Source organism: Phocoena sinus, chromosome 17 (assembly GCF_008692025.1).
Source record: "Phocoena sinus isolate mPhoSin1 chromosome 17, mPhoSin1.pri, whole genome shotgun sequence".
Taxonomy (NCBI): Eukaryota; Metazoa; Chordata; class Mammalia; order Artiodactyla; family Phocoenidae; genus Phocoena; species Phocoena sinus.
Window position 1 is genome coordinate 50,403,338 of NC_045779.1, and position 24,348 is coordinate 50,427,685.

Here is a 24,348-nt window from a genome sequence, read left to right on the forward strand (position 1 = left end):
ACAACAGCCAAAAGGCTTCCAAAAGGGCTCCAACTGCACTGATTCAGTCTTAAAGCAGGTTAAGTGATTGTACCTAGAAGAAAAAGAACTAATTAAAAGCCATTTTATACAACCAAAGTGATTTAATCCTTTTTCGTACCTAAAAAGCAAACATACAAAGTGACAGGTAACCCACATGAAACTGATTTTTTAAGGGCCCACAAGGACAAAGTGCACTGGCAGAGTACAGATTATCTGAGAACATTTTCCAACATTGCTTGCTTCAAAAATTATCCCTGGAAAGAAAAGAGTCCAAAACCAACACCTGTAAGTGCTTCATGAAGAACTAAATACAGCCAAAAATCGACAGAAGACACACAAGGCAGTAGTGAGATCTCTATTTAAGTGCTCCTGTGTTTTGTAACAGCCACGATTGTTAAAAAATCTGTTCCTCCTTGTGTGTGTGTGTGTGTGTGTGTGTGTGTGTGTCTGTGTGTATGTACATATGCTTGTTCATTTAAACTTTTCCAATCTGAACAAATGAAAAGAAGGAATGCATAACTTCCTGAGAGGAAAGTAGACAACTAAGAAAGGTAAAAATAAAAATTAAAAAAAGAAAGGAGGGGACAGAAACAGTAAGAGAAAGAGAGACTGATTTATTTTCCAGAAAAATAACGAAACAAAAACACATAACACTGGAAGTACTGATGTCAATCCAAAAAAAAAATCTCAACATCAATTTTAAGCAACTGGAAAACACAGGAACATGCAAAATGGACTTATGTGTTTTGGGACTTCAGCTGAGGAGACACTGGGTGCATTAGAAGATCCTAATGACATACTTTAAAGACCATATGCTTTCAGGGACTAAACCTAACCGGTAGCAATACTGTTGGTGGTTGTTGCTGATTATTCAGAAATGATGTAATTTAGAAGACTTTAGAATTTAAGAAGTAACATGAAAAACAAGCCATATTTTTTTAAATTCCTCTACCATACCTCAAAAAAAGTTTAAAAATGTTCTAAAGAATTAATAATTTTATTCAATTGAATACTAAGGTAGCTTAATCTTGAAAGTCTTGTATCTTTGTATTTTATTTGCATTATCAGAGCTCTGGAATAAGGAGGTATATGCTTTAAGATTCTGATCTCATATCTACAATAGTCCCAGGAAATGTTACGCTCATCCAGAAATTTCCAGTGGGATAGGGAACACCACTTATATAGGAAATTGATGGCCCTAAATCTGTCCTAAGAACAAGTCTTTACTACTTCTTTTGTGAGGCTTTCTTAATTTCTCCAGGCATAATAATTGGCTTTTCTCTGATGCATTTCAATAACCTTCTCTTCTTATCTCCATAATGGCACTTCTCACACTGCTTTCTAATTATTTCTTTTTTGGTCTGTATCCCCTCTAACTGTGAGCTCATAAAGTCATCTCCTCATTTTCATCATTGGTCTCCAGTGCTTACTATGCCCTTTAGTTGAAGGAATGAAAGAATTAAAGAAATGAGTGGGGGCTTCACTGGTGGCCCAGTGGTTGAGAGTCCATCTGCCGATGCAGGGGACACGGGTTCGTGCCCCGGTCCGGGAAGATCCCACGTGCCGTGGAACGGCTAGGCCCGTGAGCCATGGCTGCTGAGCCTGGGCGTCCGGAGCCTGTGCTCCGCAACAGGAGAGGCCACAACAGTGAGAGGCCGCGTACGGCAAAAAAAAAAAAAAAAAAAAAAAAAAAAAGAAATGAGTGAATGAGCTAATTAATTACTTAGTATCTAACTACTACATGACTGGCCACATCTGTTGCATTGACTGGATGAGCCTAGAGTCAGGATGAAGCCAAAGTTATTCTAAAGAATGAGTTAGACACAAGAACATGGTACAATAATGCATAACATTTTTTAACACTTAAAAAATTAATTTCCTCGGGCTTCCCTGGTGGCGCAGTGGTTGAGAGTCCGCCTGCCGATGCAGGGGACACGGGTTCATGCCCCGGTCTGCGAGGATCCCGCGTGCCGCGGAGCGGCTGGGCCTGTGAGCCGTGGCCGCTGGGCCTGCGCGTCCAGAGCCTTTGCTCCACAATGGGAGAGGCCACAGCGGTGAGAGGCCCGCGTACAGCAAAAAAAAAAAAAAAAATTAATTTCCTCATTTAATATTTACAGCACCCCCATAATTATGCATTTTATTCCCATTTTGCAGGTAAGAAAATTATAGCATATAGAGGTTAATTGCCCAAGATCATGATCTTTTTGTGGCAGAACAGGAATTTGATCCTCAGTCCATCTAACTCTGGAGCCTATATTCACATCCCTATGAACTATAATGCCTCCAACAATACCTGAGTACGAGAAAACAGAGAGAAAACATTTCTTAATTTAGGAGACAGGAATAACATGGCTTCTATAGTTAAGACTGGTCTCCTTCTCTTCCCAACCACAGCCTTCATGGATTCATGCTACGATCTTCCAAAACAGAGCTAATATTAAGCTAGGATGCACCAATATATTTGTCCTATCTGCTAACGAACATCCAATCTGATCGTTCAAGTTATATTTTGGGTCCGTTCTGAATGATCAGTCCTGTGCCATGTCACCTGTTATATATCATGATTATCATGTGCTAAAATAAAATTATACAATATAAGAGTTTATTTCTCAAAAACACCATCAGATACTCCTCTAGTATTCATATGACCCCTATGATGGCAAGGGGTGAGAAAGGTAGAAAGGAGTGGGAAAGCATTCCCCCTCCTTGCATACTAAACACAATGTCATTCAGCACATATCCTATGAATATATTCTTAGAATATATTCTATTTCCTAGGGGTACCATATTCTATGGCTCTGCCCTAGAACTTTTAGGGCTCAAGAATATCAGTGGGGCTATGGTACTGGCAGCTATGTCTAAAAGGAGGGCACTTGGCTGAAAACCCTGGCGGGAGAGCCAAGACCCCTTCATGTGACTGTGTAGGCATCAAAAGTATCTACAACAGATGAAAAAACCACAGGGGGCTAAAACAGAAAAAGAAAAAGAGGGAGGATATCACCTGGTGATTGACAGCACTTTGTAGGGACATGTGAAATATCAGTTGGGAACTCTCAAACCATTTGGGAAGACTTTGCAAAGAGGTGAAAACACTGCAGTTGGGTGGGGGTGAGGAAGACACTGCAGTGGGTGGAGATATATAGGTAGGTGAGGAAATAAAAATTATTATATAAATATTCCCCTGCCTTCTAATGAGAGAAATTCTTGGTAATTAGTGGGTGTGCTGCTTGCTAAGTCAGTTTTTAATTGCAGCTATGCAAGCTGGAAAGAGATGAGACAGAATTAACTGTCTACCTAAGAAAGGAGAGAAGGGATGCAAGGAGAGATCTGGAAATGGAGGACTGGAGCCAAAGAGGTAGAGAGAGGAAGCTTGTGGCTGTGTGGCTATGAGAAACTGGGAGAGATATATCAAGTACAGAGACCTGGAGCGAAACGGCATTTCCTATGAGGTAAAAATCTCTCATCATTTTCAGTAAAATATATGCTTTTGGGCAAGTGACTTCTTTAGGGCAAGTGAGAAGAATCATTGGTCCTTGCTCCATATACAGAAATAACTAACATCTGGTTTACTTAGACTGTTAATACTGACCCAAAGTCATTTATTTCATGTTGGTCTTTCATACTAGCTTAGAGCCTCCCTAGGGTTTTATCTGTCTTTTTGATCACTCTATATACCCTTTTCCTGGCACATAGGAGGCAACTGATAAATATTTGTGATCCAGCTGACTGTCTGACTGACTCATTCACTTTCATTCTTGATGATGAGATCTGAAGACACAGAAGAATCACTCTCCCTTGGAGGTTTTCCTGTGCTGATCTTGCCTAAGCCCCCAAACCTCACTTTCTGGAGAGCTACATAAGAGACTCAGAGTCCATGGATTCCAAAGCAAATCCCCGGAGTGGCAGTGGAATAATACCTAACACTCCTAGCCACTCGTGGACATTGCCATGGTTGAAGAACCATTCAAGAAACACTGCAGAAATACTTTCCAGAGTGAGATTACTTGTTAATTCTACAACAGAGATAACTTCTACAAGTACCCAAGTCAGAAAAGTAAACAAACAGCTGGAGACTGTACCAAGTAGAAATACAGATGCCAAAATTCCCCTCATACCAGAATGGAGAAAGATTTCCATTGAAGATCCAGTAAAATGAGATTTTATTACAGGAAAAAGCATATAAAACACTTTGCATTTACTCTTTTTTCCCTACAGAAGTCTTGAATACTACATGAGAGAAAAACATGAAGGTCTCTCTGTCTTAACTTTTCCAAATTCAGGAAAAAACGTATTTAAAATGTTCTCAGAAACTAAGAAATAGCACGTATTTGAAAGGAATGGCTGGAATCACCATTTGAAGACTCATGTATATCCAACAGCACTTGGATTGTGGCTAATCCTTGTAGCCAAGGCTGATAAATTCCCTCCATTGAGCGGTGACTTAAACATAGAGGACTTTCTGTTATTTTGTATTTGTGATTAGAGAGTTGTGACAACCTCTGCTCGTCAGAGGAAGAGGAAGAAAAAGGATCAATCACTTATTTCAGGGAAATAAGATCCCTGAATTTTTCTAAAATCTATCACTCTTTGATTTTTAGTCTTGCATTCATACTCTGTGTTAATCTAATCTTTTCTGTTTCCTCCCGCCAAATTGGATAAACTGCTCCATAGATGTCAAGGTAGGAGACGGACTGCTTTAGTTTTGTTTTTGTTTATTTCTTGTTTATGCTAGTAAACAAGATTGGATTACAGTGGACAAGACATTTAATTAGTCTAAGCTCAGTGTGCTGATCCATAAAATGAAGATGATAATACAGTACCACTTATATAAGGGAGATGTGAAGATTAAATAAGATAATGGATATAAAGTACTGAGCAAAGTGTCTAGAGCATATCAAGTGCTCTAAATGTTAGTTCTTGTTGTTTGAAAATGTGAGTTCTCTGTCTTGTGTTCAAAAATAGTCCTGCTTTTAAACTTGTTTAATTGAATCTTATGGCCTGACTTCATATCCCCTCATTTCATCTTTTTAATTGTTTAAAATCACGTTTGAACCTCTTAAAAATCAGAATATTTAATTAAGAAGCACATTTTCATATAGGAGGGTGACCATGTTTGCAATGGTAGTTCACATAAACAGCTCTGGTTTCCTTGAGGGCAAGGACTTCAATGTTTTTTCTCACTGCTGCATCACCCACACCTGAAACAGTTAGTGCCCGACACATAATAGGTGCTCAATAAATATTTGTTGAATGAATGAAACAAGTTGGAAACAATTTAGTAAGAATATACTACTTCACAGAGACACCAGTAGGTCAGACTTATAAATCAGTCACATTTGGTAGCATGATAAGAATTTTATTCTCTGGAAACCATGGTAGCAATGTGGACGCCATTTATGGCTTCATCAGCATGACTTGTTATCCAACTCATTTCTGGCCAATTCAACAAGATGACCTTATTTTCAAGAACTTCTTTTATGACTAGACTTGTGGCATATATCGCCCCATTCTGTTTCCTGGGATAGTAAGATAAACTAGCAAGTGTTTGCCTCTGATAAAATGAAAGAGAACTGAAACACTCCTCTATTAATCTTACATGAAACATACAGCCTGGCATGACTTGCACAAAAGTAAAGAAAACCTTATTTTATCTATTTTTTCTCCAATACTAATTTTGCTTCCCCTAAGAATCTAATTAGATTAGGAATTTGGCAATTAAATTAGAAAATAAATTCCAGTGGTATATAAAACATGTGAAAATATTATAAAATGGCTTTAACCAGGCTCTTACTTCATAAATTGATAGGCAAAGACATCATTTTAATGGTAATCTTAAATGAAGCACCCATTAAATCTAAAAAATGTATGCCTTATTTTTCACTGAACATGTGTTTTGGTTCTTTCCTCTTTATCTTTCTCTTGTAATTAGTAAAAATCTTTTTTTTTGACACAGATTATTAAAAATATTTATTACAAGCAGATTCCTCTTCCCATATTCAAAAGAAAAACGTATGACTGGAAATACTGAGATGGCAATTGGTGAAACCAATTCCCAGTCCTTATCAAGTTAGGAATCAATAAAGGAAAAGATACTTTGGAACTTAAAATTAGGGAAGCCTATACACAATTTAGATGGGGGGGGAGAGAAAAACAAAAAAACCAAAATAAAGTCATATCGTTTACATTTTACAGCCTTTAATTAAGCACATAAAACTGTACTATTTAATATATTTTTCCATGAACTTTTTGTGAAATTCAGATCACAGCGTATCATTTACAAATCTTTTGTTTTTCTTCTGATCATCTACACCTTTTGCACAGTTCTTGAAAACATCATCATCATCCCACCTTCTTTTAACTTTGAAGTTGGCCTGAGGCTGGGATGGGCCAATGAGATTAAGGAGAGGGTTTCTACTCAGAATGTTTTCCACACAAATCCTTTCTTCTTCAGCCATTTGTTCTTGTTCCTTCCTGGACTGCTCTTCAGCTCTTTCTTTTTTAATTTTTTCCAGCTCCGCAAGAAGAGCTGCAGTATCATCATCATCACTCTTCTCTTCAAAATCTTTTTTTTTTTTTTTTTTTTTGTGGTACGCGGGCCTCTCACTGCCATGGCCTCTCCCGTCGTGGAGCACAGGCTCCGGACGGACGCGCAGGCTCAGCGGCCATGGCTCACGGGCCCAGCCGCTCGGCGGAATGTGGGATCTTCCCGGACCGGGGCATGAACCCATGTCCCCTGCATCGGCAGGCGGACTCTCAACCACTGCGCCACCAGGGAAGCTCCCCCTCTTCAAAATCTTCATCTTCCTCATCTGTTACAGGGTCGTCTGCATTGAGGTTGGCAGCGGGAATCTGGTCCAACCGAGGCTTCTTTGACACTGAAGAGGAGGTTGTATGTTCTCGGGTTGGTCGGTCTCTGTTTTTTTCTCTTGCAGCAGCTCGCTCTCTCTCTTCCAACTCTCTCCTGAAGTCACGGTTCTGAACTTCTTCAGGGGCATCCTGAGTGGTCTGTCTATATTTTATCTTTGTATGAGAGGGTAGGTCTCTGCTTGAATATTGCTTTGAGAGTTGGCTCAAATCACCTTCTCCTTTACCTCTCCCCCCTCTTGCAGGTTCAAAAGTTGGCCTAGCTGCTGCTGTCATCTTAGTCTGCTTTCCTGCTGCCGCTCACTTTTAGTAAAAATCTTTAAAGGGGACAATTGTGGCAAAGAAAGAAAGGCTAGAATAGAAGACAACCATACATAAATGGAAAATGGAAAAGATTGTCATAGCCATTTCATTCTCTATCGGTAAATGTTCCTTCTACTTGTGATATATACAGATGGACCGTTAGCTCCTGAGGTACCAAACAACTTGCATGTTTTGCAAGATGTTTCCTGAATCTGTATCACATTCACCTTCACTGTATTTATCAAAACTGCATACATGCCCCTTATACTACTGTTTACCTGTTTCCTTACCTCAAAGTTTAAGCTTTCTATGTATTTTAGATTTACCTTAAACAAGAGTATCTGGGAAAACAAGCATGTATGCTTTTTCCTAATGTATATTAAAATAAACACTAAATATTAAAATAAGCATCTGTCCATGCAACACCCATCAAATATTTCACATCCCCAGTGGAATCTGTACCACACTTTGGGAAACAAGACTTAACTGCTATCAACAGCAGAGTCACCCTTTCTTGCAAAATGAATAAAACAATACCTCCAGTCACTATATCTATGGAAAAGACTATATTGCAGTCTCTCAAGATCAGTTTGCATCATGTCCAGAGTATTTGGGGGATTATTTCCATTCTGTAGTCAAATAAAAAATACACACACAAAAAAAAGCCTTTGAAATAGAGGTTTCTGCACTTACACTGCCAGAGAGCGTATGAAGGACTTCCCTACATCCCAGCCAGGAAATCACAGCAGAGAACTGGCAGCAGCCCTATTTTGTAAGGCTGTCCACTGACAGAAATGCCCAACTGAAGGCCTGAAATTGAAACTAATGATTGACCAGGAGTTTCAACAGCTTTTCTCTTAATTCTGGCAATGGAAATAATAGTGAAGTTATTCAGTGTTTGAAAAGTAAATCTTCACTGCTTTTCGGTCTTGCATTTAGAAGAGTGTTGAGGAAATAGTAAACAAATTTCTTTTCAATAGTTGCATTCCCCTTGGAGAATTTACATTCCTTCCTAACATACCTCAAAGAGCTATAAAAACACACCAGTTCAAAAGAGGAAAAAGGAGAGTTAATATTTAAAGGAGCAGTTAGGAATCAATTACCCTCAGTTTAATAATAGTTAACATTTATTGAATACCTAAGATATGTCTAGGACTGTGCTAATCATTGTACTTGCATTATCTGTTCTGTTACAATCACAATAACCCAATATGTAGGGAACTGTTATTACCATCAGTTTTCAGAGGAAAACAAACAGAGAAGTTTTGGACAGAACTCAAACCCAGGGTTCTCTGACTCCAGAGATGAAGCTTTTAATCATTACATATATATAAACTCTCAGTCAGTTCTCTGAGAACCTCGGTTGAATTCCCAAATTAACTATCCTCCTGATTTTTAACATACATTTCCTTATTTGTTACACCAATAAGAAGCATAGAACTTGATAGCCAATTAGACCAAAGGAAAGTTATAATAGTTGAAGATGAAAGCTAGCAAGAAAAGTTAACAAATATATTTACTGTATGTCAATCATTTTACATATATTATCAAATTTAACCCTCAAAACAAGCATATAATACCCATTTCACAGATGAAGAAACTGGGGCTTTAGAAAATAAGGAACTTGACCAAAGTTATATACAAGTGGCATTTTAACCAGGTATTCTGACTATGGGGCCCATTATCTTACCATGCTAAAGGAAATTCTCTAAAATAAGGGAAAAGAATCATTTTCAGGGTATTTATATGGAGGACTTTGACCAGTCCTCATCTTCACTGAGTGAAAAGGACAAGATTAATTCATCATCCTCAAAATTGGATCCTGGGCTGGCAGCATCAGCACCATCAGGGATCTTGTTTATAATGCAAAATGTCAGCTCCTACCCAGAACTACTGAATCAGAAACCTGAGTGTGGGACCCAGCTTCTTTTTAACAAGCCTTGTAGGTAATTCTGATGCTCATAAAGTTTGAGAACCACTGGTTTAAAGCACTACTCCCTTACTCTGGCAGCACCTTAGGATCACTTGAGATCTTTACATAAATAAGGTGCTTGGGCTTGTCCCTAGAGATTCTGATTCAGTTGATCTGGGTGGCAGCATAGACAATGGTTATTTTAGAAAATGTTATCAGGTGGTTCTAATGTGCAGTGTGGTTGAAAACCAATGGCTTAAAACTGAAAGAGCTAACCAAGAAGAAAGGCTGTGAAAGAGCTGGATTTGTTCTGTACAGAGAAAGAATAAACTTACTTGGATATGCCTAAAAACATTTCTGGAGAGTTCTTGAATTCTAGGATTATATAACAGTGACCTTATTGCCTTTAAAGTGTTATATATCTAATTTCTGAAGCATTTAAGGACACAAAGATGACCACATATTAAATAAACTGGACCCAAGAGATTAAGCACCTTCATGGTTCATACTGTTTTGTTGTTGTTAAAGTACTTTATCACCTAAATTTATGTTTTTATAAAGCCTTTATGGAATAAAATATTTATGTCTCGATCACGTGATGAGCACAATGTTGACTTTCATCTAATAATTTACGATTGCTATTATGATGACATTTTGTCTCTGATCTCATAAAGCGTTCTTATTTGTTCCTCCCAAAATAAGCAGTCAGTGCCTGTGCTGTTATCTCTAACCACTCCAATATCTGATTCACCTGGGATGAATGAATGGGAAAACCGCAGTGACAAGTCATCTTTCCCAAATAAATTACAAAAGCTTTAGAGTTACTAGTCGCAACCCATGATATATAACCTGCATGGACTCTACACCTTCCACAAGGAAACCATGAACTTTGGAAATAACTTTTTTCTTGTATTAAACTGCCACCACATGTCTATAGCAGCACTATCCACAATAGCCAAAAGGTGGAAACAACCTAACTGTCCATCAACAGAAGAACAGATAAACAGACTGTGGTACATCCTTACAACAGAATGTTATTCAGCCACAAAAAGAATGAAGTACTAACACATACAACAACACGGATGAACCCTGAAAACATTATGCTAAGAAGCCAGACAAAAAAGGTCACATTTGGTATGATTCCACTTATATAAAACATCCAGAATAGGTAAATCCACAGTACAGACAGTAAGTAGGTTAGTGGTTTTCCAGGGATTGCAGGTTAAGGGGGAGTAGGGAGTGACTGCTTAATAAGTACAAGGTCTCCTTTCAGGTTGATAAAGTGTTTTGGACTTAGATAGTGGTGATGATCGCACAACACTGTGAATGTACTAAAAGCCACTGCTCTAAAATGCTCTAAAATGGTTAATTTTAATGTTATGTGATTTTACCTCAATAGAAGATAATTTTTAAAATGACTGGCACTACTTCTCCAAAAAGCACATTTGGCATCTGTGTTTTCTTTAGATTACCATAAGATGCACTGAAGTAAAACATGCAATTTTTTTTCACTTTCATTTTGAAATAATTATAAATAGGAAACTGCAAAGGTAGTATAGGGAGGACCCATGTAATCTTCATTCAGTTTCCCCACCAGTCGTATCTTACATAATTAATATAATCAGGAATTGGACATTAGTACAATGAGCGTGTATAGTTCTGTATCAATTTTTTACTGCAATATTCCCTTTATTGTGGTAGTCTGGAATCAAACCTGCAATATCTCCACGGTATGCTCCTATTTCTTTTCTCCAGGTGGGACAAACTCTATGGTTCAATTTACACCATCATCCCGGAGATAGACTTATCTGAAAGCAAGTTTTTGCTGGGCTTTTTCTGTTTTATTACATGTATAGACTCATATAACTACCACCACAATCAAGAAACAGAAATATTCCACCACCACAAACATCTCCCTCATGCTATTCCTTTAGAATTGTACTCATATTCCCTCCTCAACACCAACCCTAACCCCTGGAAGCCACTAATCTGTTTTTCCATCTCTATAACTCTGTAATCTCTAGAATGTTATATAAAGGGAATTATGTAGTATGTATCTCTTGAGACTGACTTTTTTCATTCACTGTAATGTCCTTGAGATCCAAGTTGTGTGTGTGCATTCCTTACTATTACTGAGTAACATTCCACAGTATGGATGTACCACAGTTTGTTTAACCATCACCTATCAAGGGACAGTTTGGTTGTTTCTAGTTTGGGGCTATTACAAATAAAGCTTCTATGAACAATTGTGTACAGGTTTTTGTGTAAACATAAATTTCCAATGAATATTTAATAGATGCCCAGGAATACGATTGCTGGATTGTATGGAAAATGTATATGTTTAGAATTTTTTAAGAAACTGCCAAACTGTTGTCAAGTGTCTATACCATTTTATATTCCCACCAGCAATATATGAGAGATACACTTTCTCCACATCCTTGCCAAATGTTGATTTAGTATTGTTACTATTTCTTATTTCAGCTGTTCTAAGAGGTGTGGAGTAATATCTCATCATTATCTAAATTTGTATTTCCCTAATGGTTAGTGATATTAAATACCTTTTCATGCACTCATTTGCCATAATATACTCTCATCAGTGAAATTTCTCTTCATGTCTTTGCCCATTTTTAATTGGATTATTTTTTATATTGATTTTTGAAAGTTCTTTATGTATTCTACATATGAGTCTTCTGTCAGATATATGGTTTGCAAATATTTTCTCCTAGTCTGTAGCTTGTCTTTTTAATTTTCTTAATAAGGTCTTCATAGAGCAAAAGTTCTAATTTTGATAGTCTAATTTATCACTGTTTTATGAATAATACTTTTGGTGTCTTCTTTAAGACATCTTCACCAAGCCCTAGGTACTAAAGATTTTCTGATGTTATCTTCAAAATGTTTATAGTTTTACATTTAAATGTACTAACCATTTTAAGTTAATTTTCATATAACATGAAAGGTTTAAGTTGAAGCATTTTTGTTTGTGGATATCCAACTGCTCCAGCACCATTTATTGAAAAAATTATTCATCTTCCATTGAATTGCTTTTGCACATTTAGAAAAAAAATCAACTGGCTATATTTGTCTGGGTTTATTTCTAAGTTCTTTATTCTATCCAATTGATCTCTGTGCCTCTCCTTTCACCAGTACCACCACCATCTTGGTTTCTGTAGTATACCATCATTCTTGAACTCAAGTGGAGTGATTCCTACCAATTTATTCTTCTTTTTAAAAACTGTATAAGCTATTCTTGTTCCTTTGCTTTTCCATATAATTTTAGAATAACTTTGTCTATGTCTATAAAAAATCTTGCTGAGATATTTATAGGATCTGCATGTTAATCTGGGGAGAACTGACATATTTACTATGCTTTACACTCATTTTAGATCTTTGATTTCTTTCATCAGTGTTTTGTAGTTTCCAGCATACGAGTACTGCATATTTTATTAAATTTACACCTATTTAATTTTTTGAGTGAATATAAATGGTATTTTTATTTAATTTTGGTTTCTACATCTTCACTGTTAGCATATAGAAACATAACTGATTACTGAATGTTCATTTTATATCCTGTTAACTTCCTGAACTCACTTATTAGCTCCAGAAGTTTTTGGTAGATTCCTTCGATTTTTTTTACATAGACCATCATGTCATCTGCAAATAGGGGCAGTTTATTTCTTCCTTTCCAATTTATATGTCTTTTGTTTCCCTTTCTTGCCTTATTCCCCTGGCTAGAACTTCTCCACAATCTCTTCTACAAAACAGAAGAGGAGGGACACTTCTCAACTCATTCCATGAAACCACTATTACTCTGATACTGAAACAAGACAAAGATAGTACAAAAATTAAAACTCCAGACAAATATCCTTCATGAATATATGAACAAAAAAATATTAACAAAATATTAGAAAATAAAATCCAGGAACATATAAAAAGAATTACACTCTATGAACAAGTAGAGTTTATTTCAAAGATACAAGACTGGTTCCATATTTGAAAATCAATCAATATAATCCACCATATTAACAGGCTAAAGAAGAAAAATCACCCAATCACATCAACTGCTACAAAAACAGCATTTGACAAAATATGACACCCATTCATGGTAAAAACTCTCAGAAAACTAGGAATAGAGGGAATCATCCTCAACTTGATAGTTATGAAATCAATAAACTATAGATCAAATTAGATCAAGGGAGGTGTTATCTATTCCCTGTTATGAATAAGGCACTATTCATTCAAGGGCTGAGGATCCACTATGTCACTATACACATGTTAAAAACCAATAAATGCAATTACTTAATACATAGTAAAGTCCATTGGATAAAAGTAAGTTTTAAATTCTATGATGAATCCATGAGGGTACTGGATGAAAATATATTTCATCCTTTGATTTGGAAAGTCGATCTTAGAAACAAGGTGGGATCCCTGTGTTTTAATCCCCACTCTTTCTTTCACCTATTCATTCAATAAATATGTACTGAGGGTATACTGTATGATAGGCACTGCTCTAGATGTTGTGGGTAGAGTATAAAACAAACAGACCAACTTTCATGATACCACACAGCTTATACTCTGATGAGAGAAGACAGAAAAATCAAACTAAATTATTAATATATACCACACTGTATATTATATGGGGATTAGTGTTATTACAAAATAAATAGAGAAGTTAAGAGAGGGAATACTGTAGTGGTGGTGGATTTAAAATAGGATAGTGGAGAAAGACCTCACTGAAAAGATGATATATGAGCAAGTATTTAAGGAGATGAGTATGCTAGGCAAAATAATGCCCCTCCCCCGAAGATATCCACATCCTAATCCTTGGAACCTTAAATGTGTTATTCTACATGGCAAAACAGACTTTGCTGATATTAATAAGGTTACCAACCTTGAGATGAAGAGATTATCCACATGGGCCTAATCTAATCACACTGGGTCCTTAAAATCAAAGCACCTTTCCCAGCTAAGGTCATAGGGATATGTGACTATGGAAGCAGGATCAGAGAGATGCAATATTTTTTGCTTTGAAGATGGACAAAAAGTACCACAAGCCAATGAATGTGGGTGACCTCTAGAAGCTGGAAAAGGAAAGGAAATGGATTTGCCTCTACAGCCTCTGGAAGAGAACGCAGATCTCTTAACATCTTGACTTTAGCCCAGTGAGACCTGTGTCCAAGTTGTAAACTATAAAACTGTAAGATAAAAAATTTGTGTTACTTTAAACCACTAAGTTTGTGGTAATCTGTTACAGCAGCAATAGAAAACTAATACAGTGAGCTTATGAATCAAGGAGCAGTGGGGAGGTCAGTGAGTCTGGAGAAGTACAGTATTAGAAGATGAGGTCAGAGTGGAGGGGTGGAGGTAAAAGATTATGAAGGGCCACAGTAGCCAGTGTAACAACATTAGTTTTTATTCTGAGATGGGAAGCACTGTGAATTTTTAAACAGAGGAATGTGATCTCTCTTACATCGTAAAGGGCTAGCTGCTCTGTGGAAGGGCAAGGACAAAAGCCTAAAGCCCAGTGGGGAGGCTCTTTGAATGATCCAGATGATGGTGGCTTCCATGAGGGCAGTAGCTATGGAGATGAGAAGTGGTCAGGTAAATATTTTGAAGCTGAGGCCAAAAGGATTTCCTGGTGGCTTCAATGCTGAGTGTGAGAGATGTCTCAAGGTTTTGACCTAAGCAAATGGAAAGTTAAGTTTTGTTAACTGAGATGGAGAAGACTATGAACAGACTGAGGAAAGAGAGAGAAGAGGAGCTTAGTTTCAGACATGCTAAATTTGAGATATTTATTGAAGAGACAACTAGTAGGCAGCTGGATATATGACTACAGAGTTAGGGGAATGATCCATAATGGAAATATAAATCTGGATATCATCAGGGAGAGTTAAGTGGTATTAGAAGCTGTGAGAGTAGAGGCAATCACCAAGGGAGTGAGGGTGGATAAGAAAGAGAAAAGGCCTAATGATTGGACTCTGAAGGGCCCTAGGGTCAGAAGATTAGGAATATAAGGAGGAATCAGAAAAAGAACCTGAAGAGAAAAAGTAGCCAGTAAAGTAAGAAAAAAAACAGCAAAGTTTGTCTTGGAAACCAAGTGAAGTATGTTTCAAAGAGAAGGGTGATCAATGACAAACATAGCATTTAGATCAAGTAATATGAGAACTAAGAATTGACCTGCAGCTTCAGCAACATGAAGGTGATAGCTGCCCTTGAAAAGAGCAGTTTCAGAATACTTGGAATGTGCGGTGCTGATCCAGAAACACAGTTGGTTTAAGAAAGTCTGGAAAGTGAGGAATTGGAATTAACAAATGATGATAACCTTCTCAAGGAGATTTGCTACAAATAGTTACATTGGTCTTGGAGAATGAAGAACCCATAAAGCATTTAAAAAGGTTTTGCACTGCATTTTCTGCTAACGTTATGGGAAAGTGAGGACACAAGATTTAGATCTCCACTAGTGCTGGTGTGAAACATGCTAACCTGGACACATTGAATTTATAGATATTGGCTTTGGTCTTATTTTTATATCTTGTTATGCCAGTAGAGTTACTGAGACAATATCTTTGTACTTGCCAATAAACTATCCTAAACTCTCCTTGCACAAATAAGCAAGATTTACTCTAAGTATTGCTGCCAGAAAATAAGTCTAGCTATATACATATGAATTCAGTATAACCCCTTTACTTGGCTTGATAAGATTTTTTTAAGTGAATTACTTTTCTCTTTTATGGTAAAAACTTCATAGTTTCCTAATAAAGTGGGCAGTGACTAGCAGTGGGAGGTTTATGCTTGGAGAGGTATATATGTTTTTTGTTTCATTTTTTCCCCTTAAGTATTGTGGGCTTTCCCCCTTTGACCACTTGTAGGAGAAGACCTCCTGAGTGCTATGAAATGACTTGGCAACATCTTTAAAAATAAAAAGAAAAAAATCCTGTTGCTTGGGGATTTTCTAGCGATAATATCTGGAGAATTATTTTTTCTGGGCTTATACATGGTTTTCCTTAAATTATTTCCTTATACGGGAAATAATCACACCTCCTTCTCAATTCTTTCATTCAAATGCAGCATAAAAAAGCTACTGATGAATAACTAAAAGGTTATTTTACCTGGAGAAGCATGATGAAAGGGAAACATAGTTGAACCTGAAATTTTAGAAAATCTGGTTTCAAAAAATATTCTCATATAGTTACACACATTTAGTATATGAGCAAGGTGACATCTCAAATCAGTGGGCAAAGAACTTTTTTAAATAAATGGTGTTAGAACAACTGGGTGTCCATCTGGAAAAATATAAAGTTGGCTTCATACTTCATACTATACACTAATATAGACTCCATATCAATTTAAGCTTACATTAAAAATAAATTATTAGAAGAAAACATATCCTTAGGTTAAAGAAGTCTCTTTCTAATTTAAAATCTAGAATCATTTAAAAAATTATTTTAATTAATGATTTTCACTACCAAAAAATATAAAAAGTCTGAATACCAATTAAAAAAAAACAAGAAGCAAAATAAAAAGACATATGACAGAGAGAAAATTATTTGCAATTCATAGCATAAAAGACAAATGCCAAAACAATCTTGAGAAAGAAGAACAGAGCTGGAGGGATCATGCTCTCAGACTTCCGACTATAACTACAAAGCTACAGTAATCGAGACAGTATGGTTCAGGCACAAAATCAGACACACAGATCAATGGAACAGAACAGAGAGCCTACATATGAACTCACACACTTATGGTCAATTAATCTATTACAAAGGAGGCAAGAATATACAATGGGGAAAAGAGAGTCTCTTCAATAAATGATGCTTGGTAAACTGGACAGCTACATGTAAAAGAATGAAATTAGAACATTTTCTCACACCATAAACAAAGTCAAAATGAACTAAAGACCATCAACGATAAAACTCCTAGAAGAAAACATAGACAGAACACTCTTCGACATAAATTGCAGAAATATTGTTTTCAATCTGTCTCCTCAGGCAAAGGAAACAAAAGCAAAAATAAACAAATGGGACCTAGTTAAACTTAAAAACTTTTGCACAGCAAAGGAAACCATCAACAAAATAAGACAACCTACTGAATGAGAGAAAAATATTTTCAAATGATATGACCGATAAGCGGTTAATATGGAAAATATATAAGCAGCTCATACAACTCAATGTCAAAAAAAAAAAAGAAAACCAACCCAATTAAAAATGAGCAGAAGATCTGAATAGACATATTTCCAAAGAAGACACACAGATGGTCAACAGGTACATGAAATGATGTTCAACATCACTAATCATCAGAGAAATACAAAATGAAAACAACGATATCACCTTACACCTGTCAGAATGGCTATCATCAAAAAGACCACAAATAACAGATGTTGGTGAGGATATGGACAAAAGGGAACACTTGTACACTGTTGGTGGGACTGTTAATTGGTGCAACCACTGTGGAAAACAGTACGGAAGTTCCTCTGAAAACTAAAAATAGAACTACCATCTGACCCAGAAACTCTACTTCTGGGTATAAAGCTGAAGAAAAATGAGAACACAAATTCAAAAAGATACATGCACAGCAAAATTCATAGCAGAGTTATTTACAATAGCAAAGATATGGAAGCAACTAAGTGTCCATCAATAGATTAAGACAGACAGACACACACACACACACACACACACACACACACACACACACACAAAATGGAATACTACTCAGGCATAAAAAAAATTTTTGCCATTTGCAACAACATGGATGGACCTGGAGGGTATTATGCTTAGTGAAAGAAGTCAGACAGAGAGGGACAAATATTGTATGTTATCATGATGTGAAATCTAAACTAGGAGTAGGGGATTAAGAGGTACAAACTACTATGTATAAAATAAATACACTACAAGGATATATTGTACAGCACAGGAAATATACCCAATAGTTTATAATAACATTAAATGGAGTATAAACTATAAAAATTTTGAAATCACTATGTGTATACCTGAAACTAATATAATATTAAAAGTCAACTACACTTCAATTAAAAATTAAAATAAAAAAGAAGAAATTTCCAAAAAAAAAAGGAAAATGCAAATTAAGACTACATCAAGCCATCAGTCTAAACAACCATAGTGGCATAAATTCAAAAGTTATACAATGCCATTTTGTGGGTAAGTATATGGGGAAATGCAGTCTTATATATTACAGGTAAAAGTGAAAAATAGTATACAACTACCATGAAGAGAAATCTGGCAATTTTTATTTAATTATAAATGCATTTATCCTTTGATAGCCCAAGATTTTCCTTTAGGGAATTATGCTACAGAAGCATATGTATGAAAAGATGTATGTTCAACTGTTCCCTAAAACCCTGTTTGTAATAGAAAAAAAACCCAAATGTTATCAAACTCAAATTTATATAGTGCAAAACATCTACCCAAGAGAGTACTATACAGCTATAAAAAGCAAGGAGGAAACGCTCTATGTATGAACAAGAAAAGAGCTCCAGGATATATTACAAACTGCATTAAAAAAAAAACAAAACACCTCATAAAATAGGGTATATAGTATTGTATCCTTTGTTTATAAAAGAGAGGTGATGGGAGATTGGCTCAAGATGGCGCAGTAGAAGGACATGCTCTCAGTCCCTCTTGCAAGAGCACCGGAATCACAACTAACTGCTGAACAACCATCAACAAGAAGACACTGGAACTCACCAAAAAAGATACCCAACATCTAAAGACACAGGAGAAGCCACAGTAGGAGGGGCACAATCACAACAAATCAAATCCCATAACTGCTGGGTGGGTGACTCACAAACTGGAGAACAACTATACCACAGAAGTCCACCCACTGGAGTGAAGGTTCTGAGCCACACCTCAGGCTTCCCAAACTGGGGGTCCGGCAATGGGAGGAGGAATTCCTAGAGACTCAGACTTTGAAGGCTAGTGAGATTTGATTGCAGGACTTTGACAGGACTGAGGGAACCAGAGACTCCACTCTTGGAGGGCACACACAAAGTAGTGTGCATATCAGGACGCAGGGGAAGAAGCAGTGACCTCAGGGGAGACTGCAACAGACCTACCTGCTAGTGTTGGAGGGTATCCTGCAGAGGCGAGGGGTGGCTGTGTCTCACCCTGAGGACAAGGACACTGGCAGCAGGAGTTCTGGGAAGTACACCTTGGTGTGAGCCCTCCTAGAGTCCGCCATTAGCCCCACCAAAGAGCCCGGGTAGGGTCCAGTGTTGGGTCACCTCAAGCCAAACAACCAACAGAGCGGGGACCCAGCCCCACCCATCAGCAGACAAGTGGATTAAAGTTTTACTGAGCTCTGCCCAGGAGAGCAACAGCTAGCTCTACCCACCACCAGTCCCTCCCCTCAGGAAACTTGAACAAGCCTCTTAGATAGCCTCATCCACCAGATGGCAGACAGCAGAAGCAAGAAGATCTACAGTCCTGCAGCCTGTGGAACAAAAACCACATTCACAGAAGGACAGACAAGATGAAAAGGGAGAGGGCTATGTACCAGATGAAGGAACAAGATAAAACCCCAGAAAAACAACTAAAGGAAGTACAGATAGGCAACCTTCTAGAAAAAGAATTCAGAATAATGATAGTGAAGATGATCCAGGACCTCGGAAAAAGAATGGAGGCAAAGATCGAGAAGGTGCAAGAAATGTTTAACAAAGATCTAGAAGAATTAAAGAACAAACAAACAGAGATGAACAATACAATAACTGAAATGAAAAATACACTAGAAGGAATCAATAGCAGAAAAACTGAGGCAGAAGAATGGATAGGTGACCTGGAAGACAGAATGGTGGAATTCACTGCTGTGGAACAGAATAAAGAAAAAAGAATGAAAAGAAATGAAGACAGGCCAAGAGATCTCTGGGACAATATTAAACACAACAACATTCGCATTATAGGGGTCCCAGAAGGAGAAGAGAGAGAGAAAGGCCCCGAGAAGATACTGGAAGAGATTACAGTTGAAAACTTCCCTAACATGGGAAAGGAAATAGCCACCAAGTCCAGGAAACTCAGAGACTGCCATACAGGATAAACCCAAGGAGAAACACGTCGAGACACATAGTAATCAACTTGGCAAAAATTAAAGACAAAGAAAAATTACTGAAAGCAGCAAGGGAAGAACAACAAGTAACATAAAAGGGAACACCCATAAGGTTAACAGCTGATTTCTCAGGAGAAACTCGACAAGCCAGAAGGGATTGGCATGGTATACTTAAAGTAATGAAAGGGAAGAACCTACAACCAAGATGACTCTGTCCAGCAAGGATCTCATTCAGATTCGATGGAGAAATCAAAAGCTTTACAGACAAGCAAGAGCTAAGAGAATTCAGCACCACCAAACCAGCTCTACAACAAATGCTAAAGGAACTTCTCTAAGTAGGAAACACAAGAAAAAAGAAAGACCTACAAAAACAAACCCAAAACAATTAAGAAAATGGTCATAGGAACATACATATGGATAATTACCTTAAACGTGAATGGATTAAATGCTCCAACCAACAGACACAGGCTTGCTGAATGGATACAAAAACAAGACCCATATATATGTTGTCTACAAGAAACCCACTTCAGACCTAGGGACACATACAGACTGAAAGTGAGGGGATGGAAAAAGATATTCCATGAAAATGGAAATCAAAAGAAAGCTGGAGTAGCAATACTCATGTCAGATAAAATAGACTTTCAAATAAATGTTACAAGAGACAAGGAAGGACACTACATAATGATCAAGGGATCAATCCAAGAAGAATATATAGCAATTATAAATACATAAGCAACCAACTTAGGAGCACCTCAATACATAAGGCAACTTCTAACAGCTATAAAAGAAGAAATCGACAGTAACACAGTAATAATGGGGGACTTTAACACCTCACTTACACCAAGGGACAGATCATCCAAACAGAAAATTAATAAGGAAACACAAACGTTAAATGACACAACAGACCAGATAGATTTAACTGAAATTTATAGGACATGCCATCCAAAAACAGTAGATAACACTTTCTTCTCAAGTGCACGCGGAACATTCTCCAGGACAGATCACATCTTGGGTCACAAATCAAGCCTCATTAAATTTAGGAAAATTGAAATCATATCAAGCACCTTTTCTGACCACAACACTATGAGATTAGAAATCAATCAAAGGGAAAAAAACGTAAATAACACAAACAGATGGAGGTTAAACAATACCTTACTAAATAACCAAGAGATCACTGAAGAAATTCAAGAGGAAATCAAATAAGACCTACAGACAAATGACAATGAAAGCACGATGATCCAAAATCTATGGGATGCGGCAAAAGCAGTTCTAAGAGGGAAGTTTATAGCTATACAAGCCTACCTCAAGAAACAAGAAAAATCTCAAATAAACAATCTAACTTTACACCTAAAGGAACTAGAGAACAAAAAACAAACAAAACCCAAAGTTAGCAAAAGGAAGGAAATCATAAAACTCAGAACAGAAATAAATGAAATAGAAACAAAGAAAACAATAGCAAAGATCAATAAAACTAAAAGCTGGTTCTTTGAGAAGATAAACAAAATTGATACACCATTAGCCAGACTCATCAAGAAAAAGAGGGAGAGGACTCAAATCAATAAAATTAGAAATGAAAAGGAGAAGTTACAACAGACACTGCAGAAATACAAAGCAGCCTAAGAGACTACTACAAGCAACTGTATGCCAATAAAATGGACAATCTGGAAGAAATGGACAAATTCCTGGAAAGGTATAAGCTTCCAAGACTGAACCAGTAAGAAACAGAAAATATGAACAGACCAATCACAAGTAATGAAATTGAAACTGTGATTAAAAATCTTCCAACAAACAAAAGTCCAGGACCAGATGGCTGCACAGGTGAATTCTATAAAAGATTTAAAGAAGAGCTAGCACCCATCCTTCTCAAACTCCTGCAAAAATTTGCAGAGGAAGGAAAACTCCCAAACTCAATTCTATGAGGCTACCATCACCCTGATACCAAAACCAGACAAAGATACTACAAAAAAAGAAAACTACAGACCAATATCACTCATGAATATAGATGCAAAAATCCTCAACAAAATACTAGCAAACAGAATCCAACAACACATTAAAAGGATCATACACCATGATCAAGTGGGATTTATCCCAGGGATGCAAGGATTCTTCAATATATGCAAATCAATGTGATACACCATATTAACAACTGAAGAAGAAAAACCATATGATCATCTCAATAAATGCAGAAAAAGCTTTTGACAAAATTCAACACCCATTTATGATAAAAACTCTCCAGAAAGTGGGCATAGAGGGAACCCACCTGAACATAATGAAGGCCATATATGACAAACCCACAGCAAACATCATTCTCAATGGTGAAAAACTGAAAGCATTTCCTCTAAGATCAGGAACAAGACAAGGATGTCCACTCTCACCACTATTATTCAACATAGCTTTGGAAGTCCAGGCCACGGCAATCAGAGAAGTAAAAGAAATAAAAGGAATACAAATTGGAAAAGAAGTAAAACTGTCACTGTTTGCAGATGACATGATACTATATAGACAGAATCCTAAAGATGCCACCAGAAAACTACTAGAGCTAATCAATGAACTTGGTAAAGTTGCAGGATACAAAATTAATGCACAGAAATCTCTTGCATTCCTATACACTAATGATGAAAAATCTGAAAGAGAAATTAAGGAAACACTCCCATTTACCATTACAAAAAAAGAATAAAATATCTAGGAATAAACCTACCTAGGGACACAAAAGACCTGTACGCAGAAAACTACAGGACACTGATGAAAGATATTAAAGATGATGCCAACAGACAGAGAGATACACCATGTTCTTGGATTGGAAGAATCAATATTGTGAAAATGACTATACTACCCAAAGCAATCTACAGATTCAATGCAATCCCTATCAAATTGCCAGGGGCATTTTTTACAGAACTAGAACAAAGAATCTTAAAATTTGTGTTGAGACACTAAAGACCCCGAATAGCCAAAGCAGTCTTGAGGGAAAAAAACGGAGCTGGACGAATCAGACTCCTGACTTCAGACTATACTACAAAGCTACAGTAATCAAGACAACACAGTACTGGCACAAAAACAGAAATATAGATCAATGGAACGAGATAGAAAGCCCAGAGATAAACCCACGCACCTATGGTCAACTAATCTATGACAAAGGAGGCAAGGATATGGAGATTAGACAGTCTCTTCAATAAGTGATGCTGGGAAAACTGGACAGCTACATGTAAAAGACTGAAATTAGAACACTCCCTAACACCATACACAAAAATGAACTCAAAATGGATTCAAGACCTAAATGTAAGACCAGACACTATAAAACTCTTAGAGGAAAACATAGGAAGAACACTCTTTGATATAAATCACAGCAAGATCTTTTTTGATACACCTCCTAGAGTAATGGAAATAAAAACAAAAATAACCAAATGGGACCTAATGTAACATAAACGCTTTTGCAAAGCAAAGGAAACTACAAACAAGACGAAGAGATAACCCTCAGAACAGGAGAAAGTATTTGCAAACAAATCAATGGACAAAGGAGTAATCTCCAAAATATATAAACAGCTCATGCAGCTCAATATTAAAAAAACAAACAATCCAACCCAAAAATGGGCAGAAGCCCTAAATAGACATTTCTCCAAAGAACACATACAGATGGCCAAGAAGCACATGAGAAGTTGCCCAACATCACTAATTATTAGAGAAATGCAAATCAAAACTACAATGAGTTATCACCTCACACTAGTTAGAATGGGCATCATCAGAAAATCTACAAACAACAAATGCTGGAGAGGGTGTGGAGAAAAAGGAACCCTCTTGCACTGTTGGTGGGAATGTAAACTGATACAGCCACTATGGAGAACACTATGGAGGTTCCTTTAAAAACTAAAAATAGAATTACCATATGACCCAGAAATCCCACTACTGGGCATTTATCCAGAGGAAACCATAATTCAAAAAGACACATGCACCCCAATGTTCATTGCAGCACTATTTACAATAGCCAGGTCATGGAAGCAACCTAAATGCCCATCAACAGACGAATGGATAAAGAAGATGTGGTACATATATACAATGGAATACTACTCAGCCATAAAAAGTAATGAAATTGGGTCATTTGTAGAGACGTGGATGCATCTAGAGACTGTCACACAGAGTGAAGTAAGTCAGAAAGAGAAAAACAAATATCGTATATTAACACATATATGTGGAACCTAGAA

General features: G+C 37.0%; 1 protein-coding gene across 1 annotated transcript; it reads right to left on the bottom strand.

Annotated features, from left to right (window-relative positions):
• Positions 1-6,230: 6,230 nt before the first annotated feature.
• Positions 6,231-7,176, bottom strand: LOC116742538 (spliceosome-associated protein CWC15 homolog). Its single transcript, XM_032610255.1, has 2 exons — positions 6,814-7,176; positions 6,231-6,587 (listed from the first exon to the last, which is right to left on the bottom strand). Exons 1-2 carry the CDS (start codon positions 7,159-7,161, stop codon positions 6,282-6,284), a joined length of 654 nt encoding a protein of 217 aa, XP_032466146.1. The 5' UTR covers positions 7,162-7,176; the 3' UTR covers positions 6,231-6,281.
• Between the last annotated feature and the right edge of the window lie 17,172 nt (positions 7,177-24,348).

Coding starts and splice junctions, on each gene's coding strand:
- LOC116742538 (XM_032610255.1), bottom strand. CDS start 7,161: ATGACAGCAGCAGCTAGGCCAACTTTTGAACCTGCAAGAGGGGGGAGA. Junction 6,588..6,813: donor CAGATGAGGAAGATGAAGAT/TTTGAAGAGGGG, acceptor AAAAAAAAAAAA/AAAGATTTTGAAGAGAAGAG.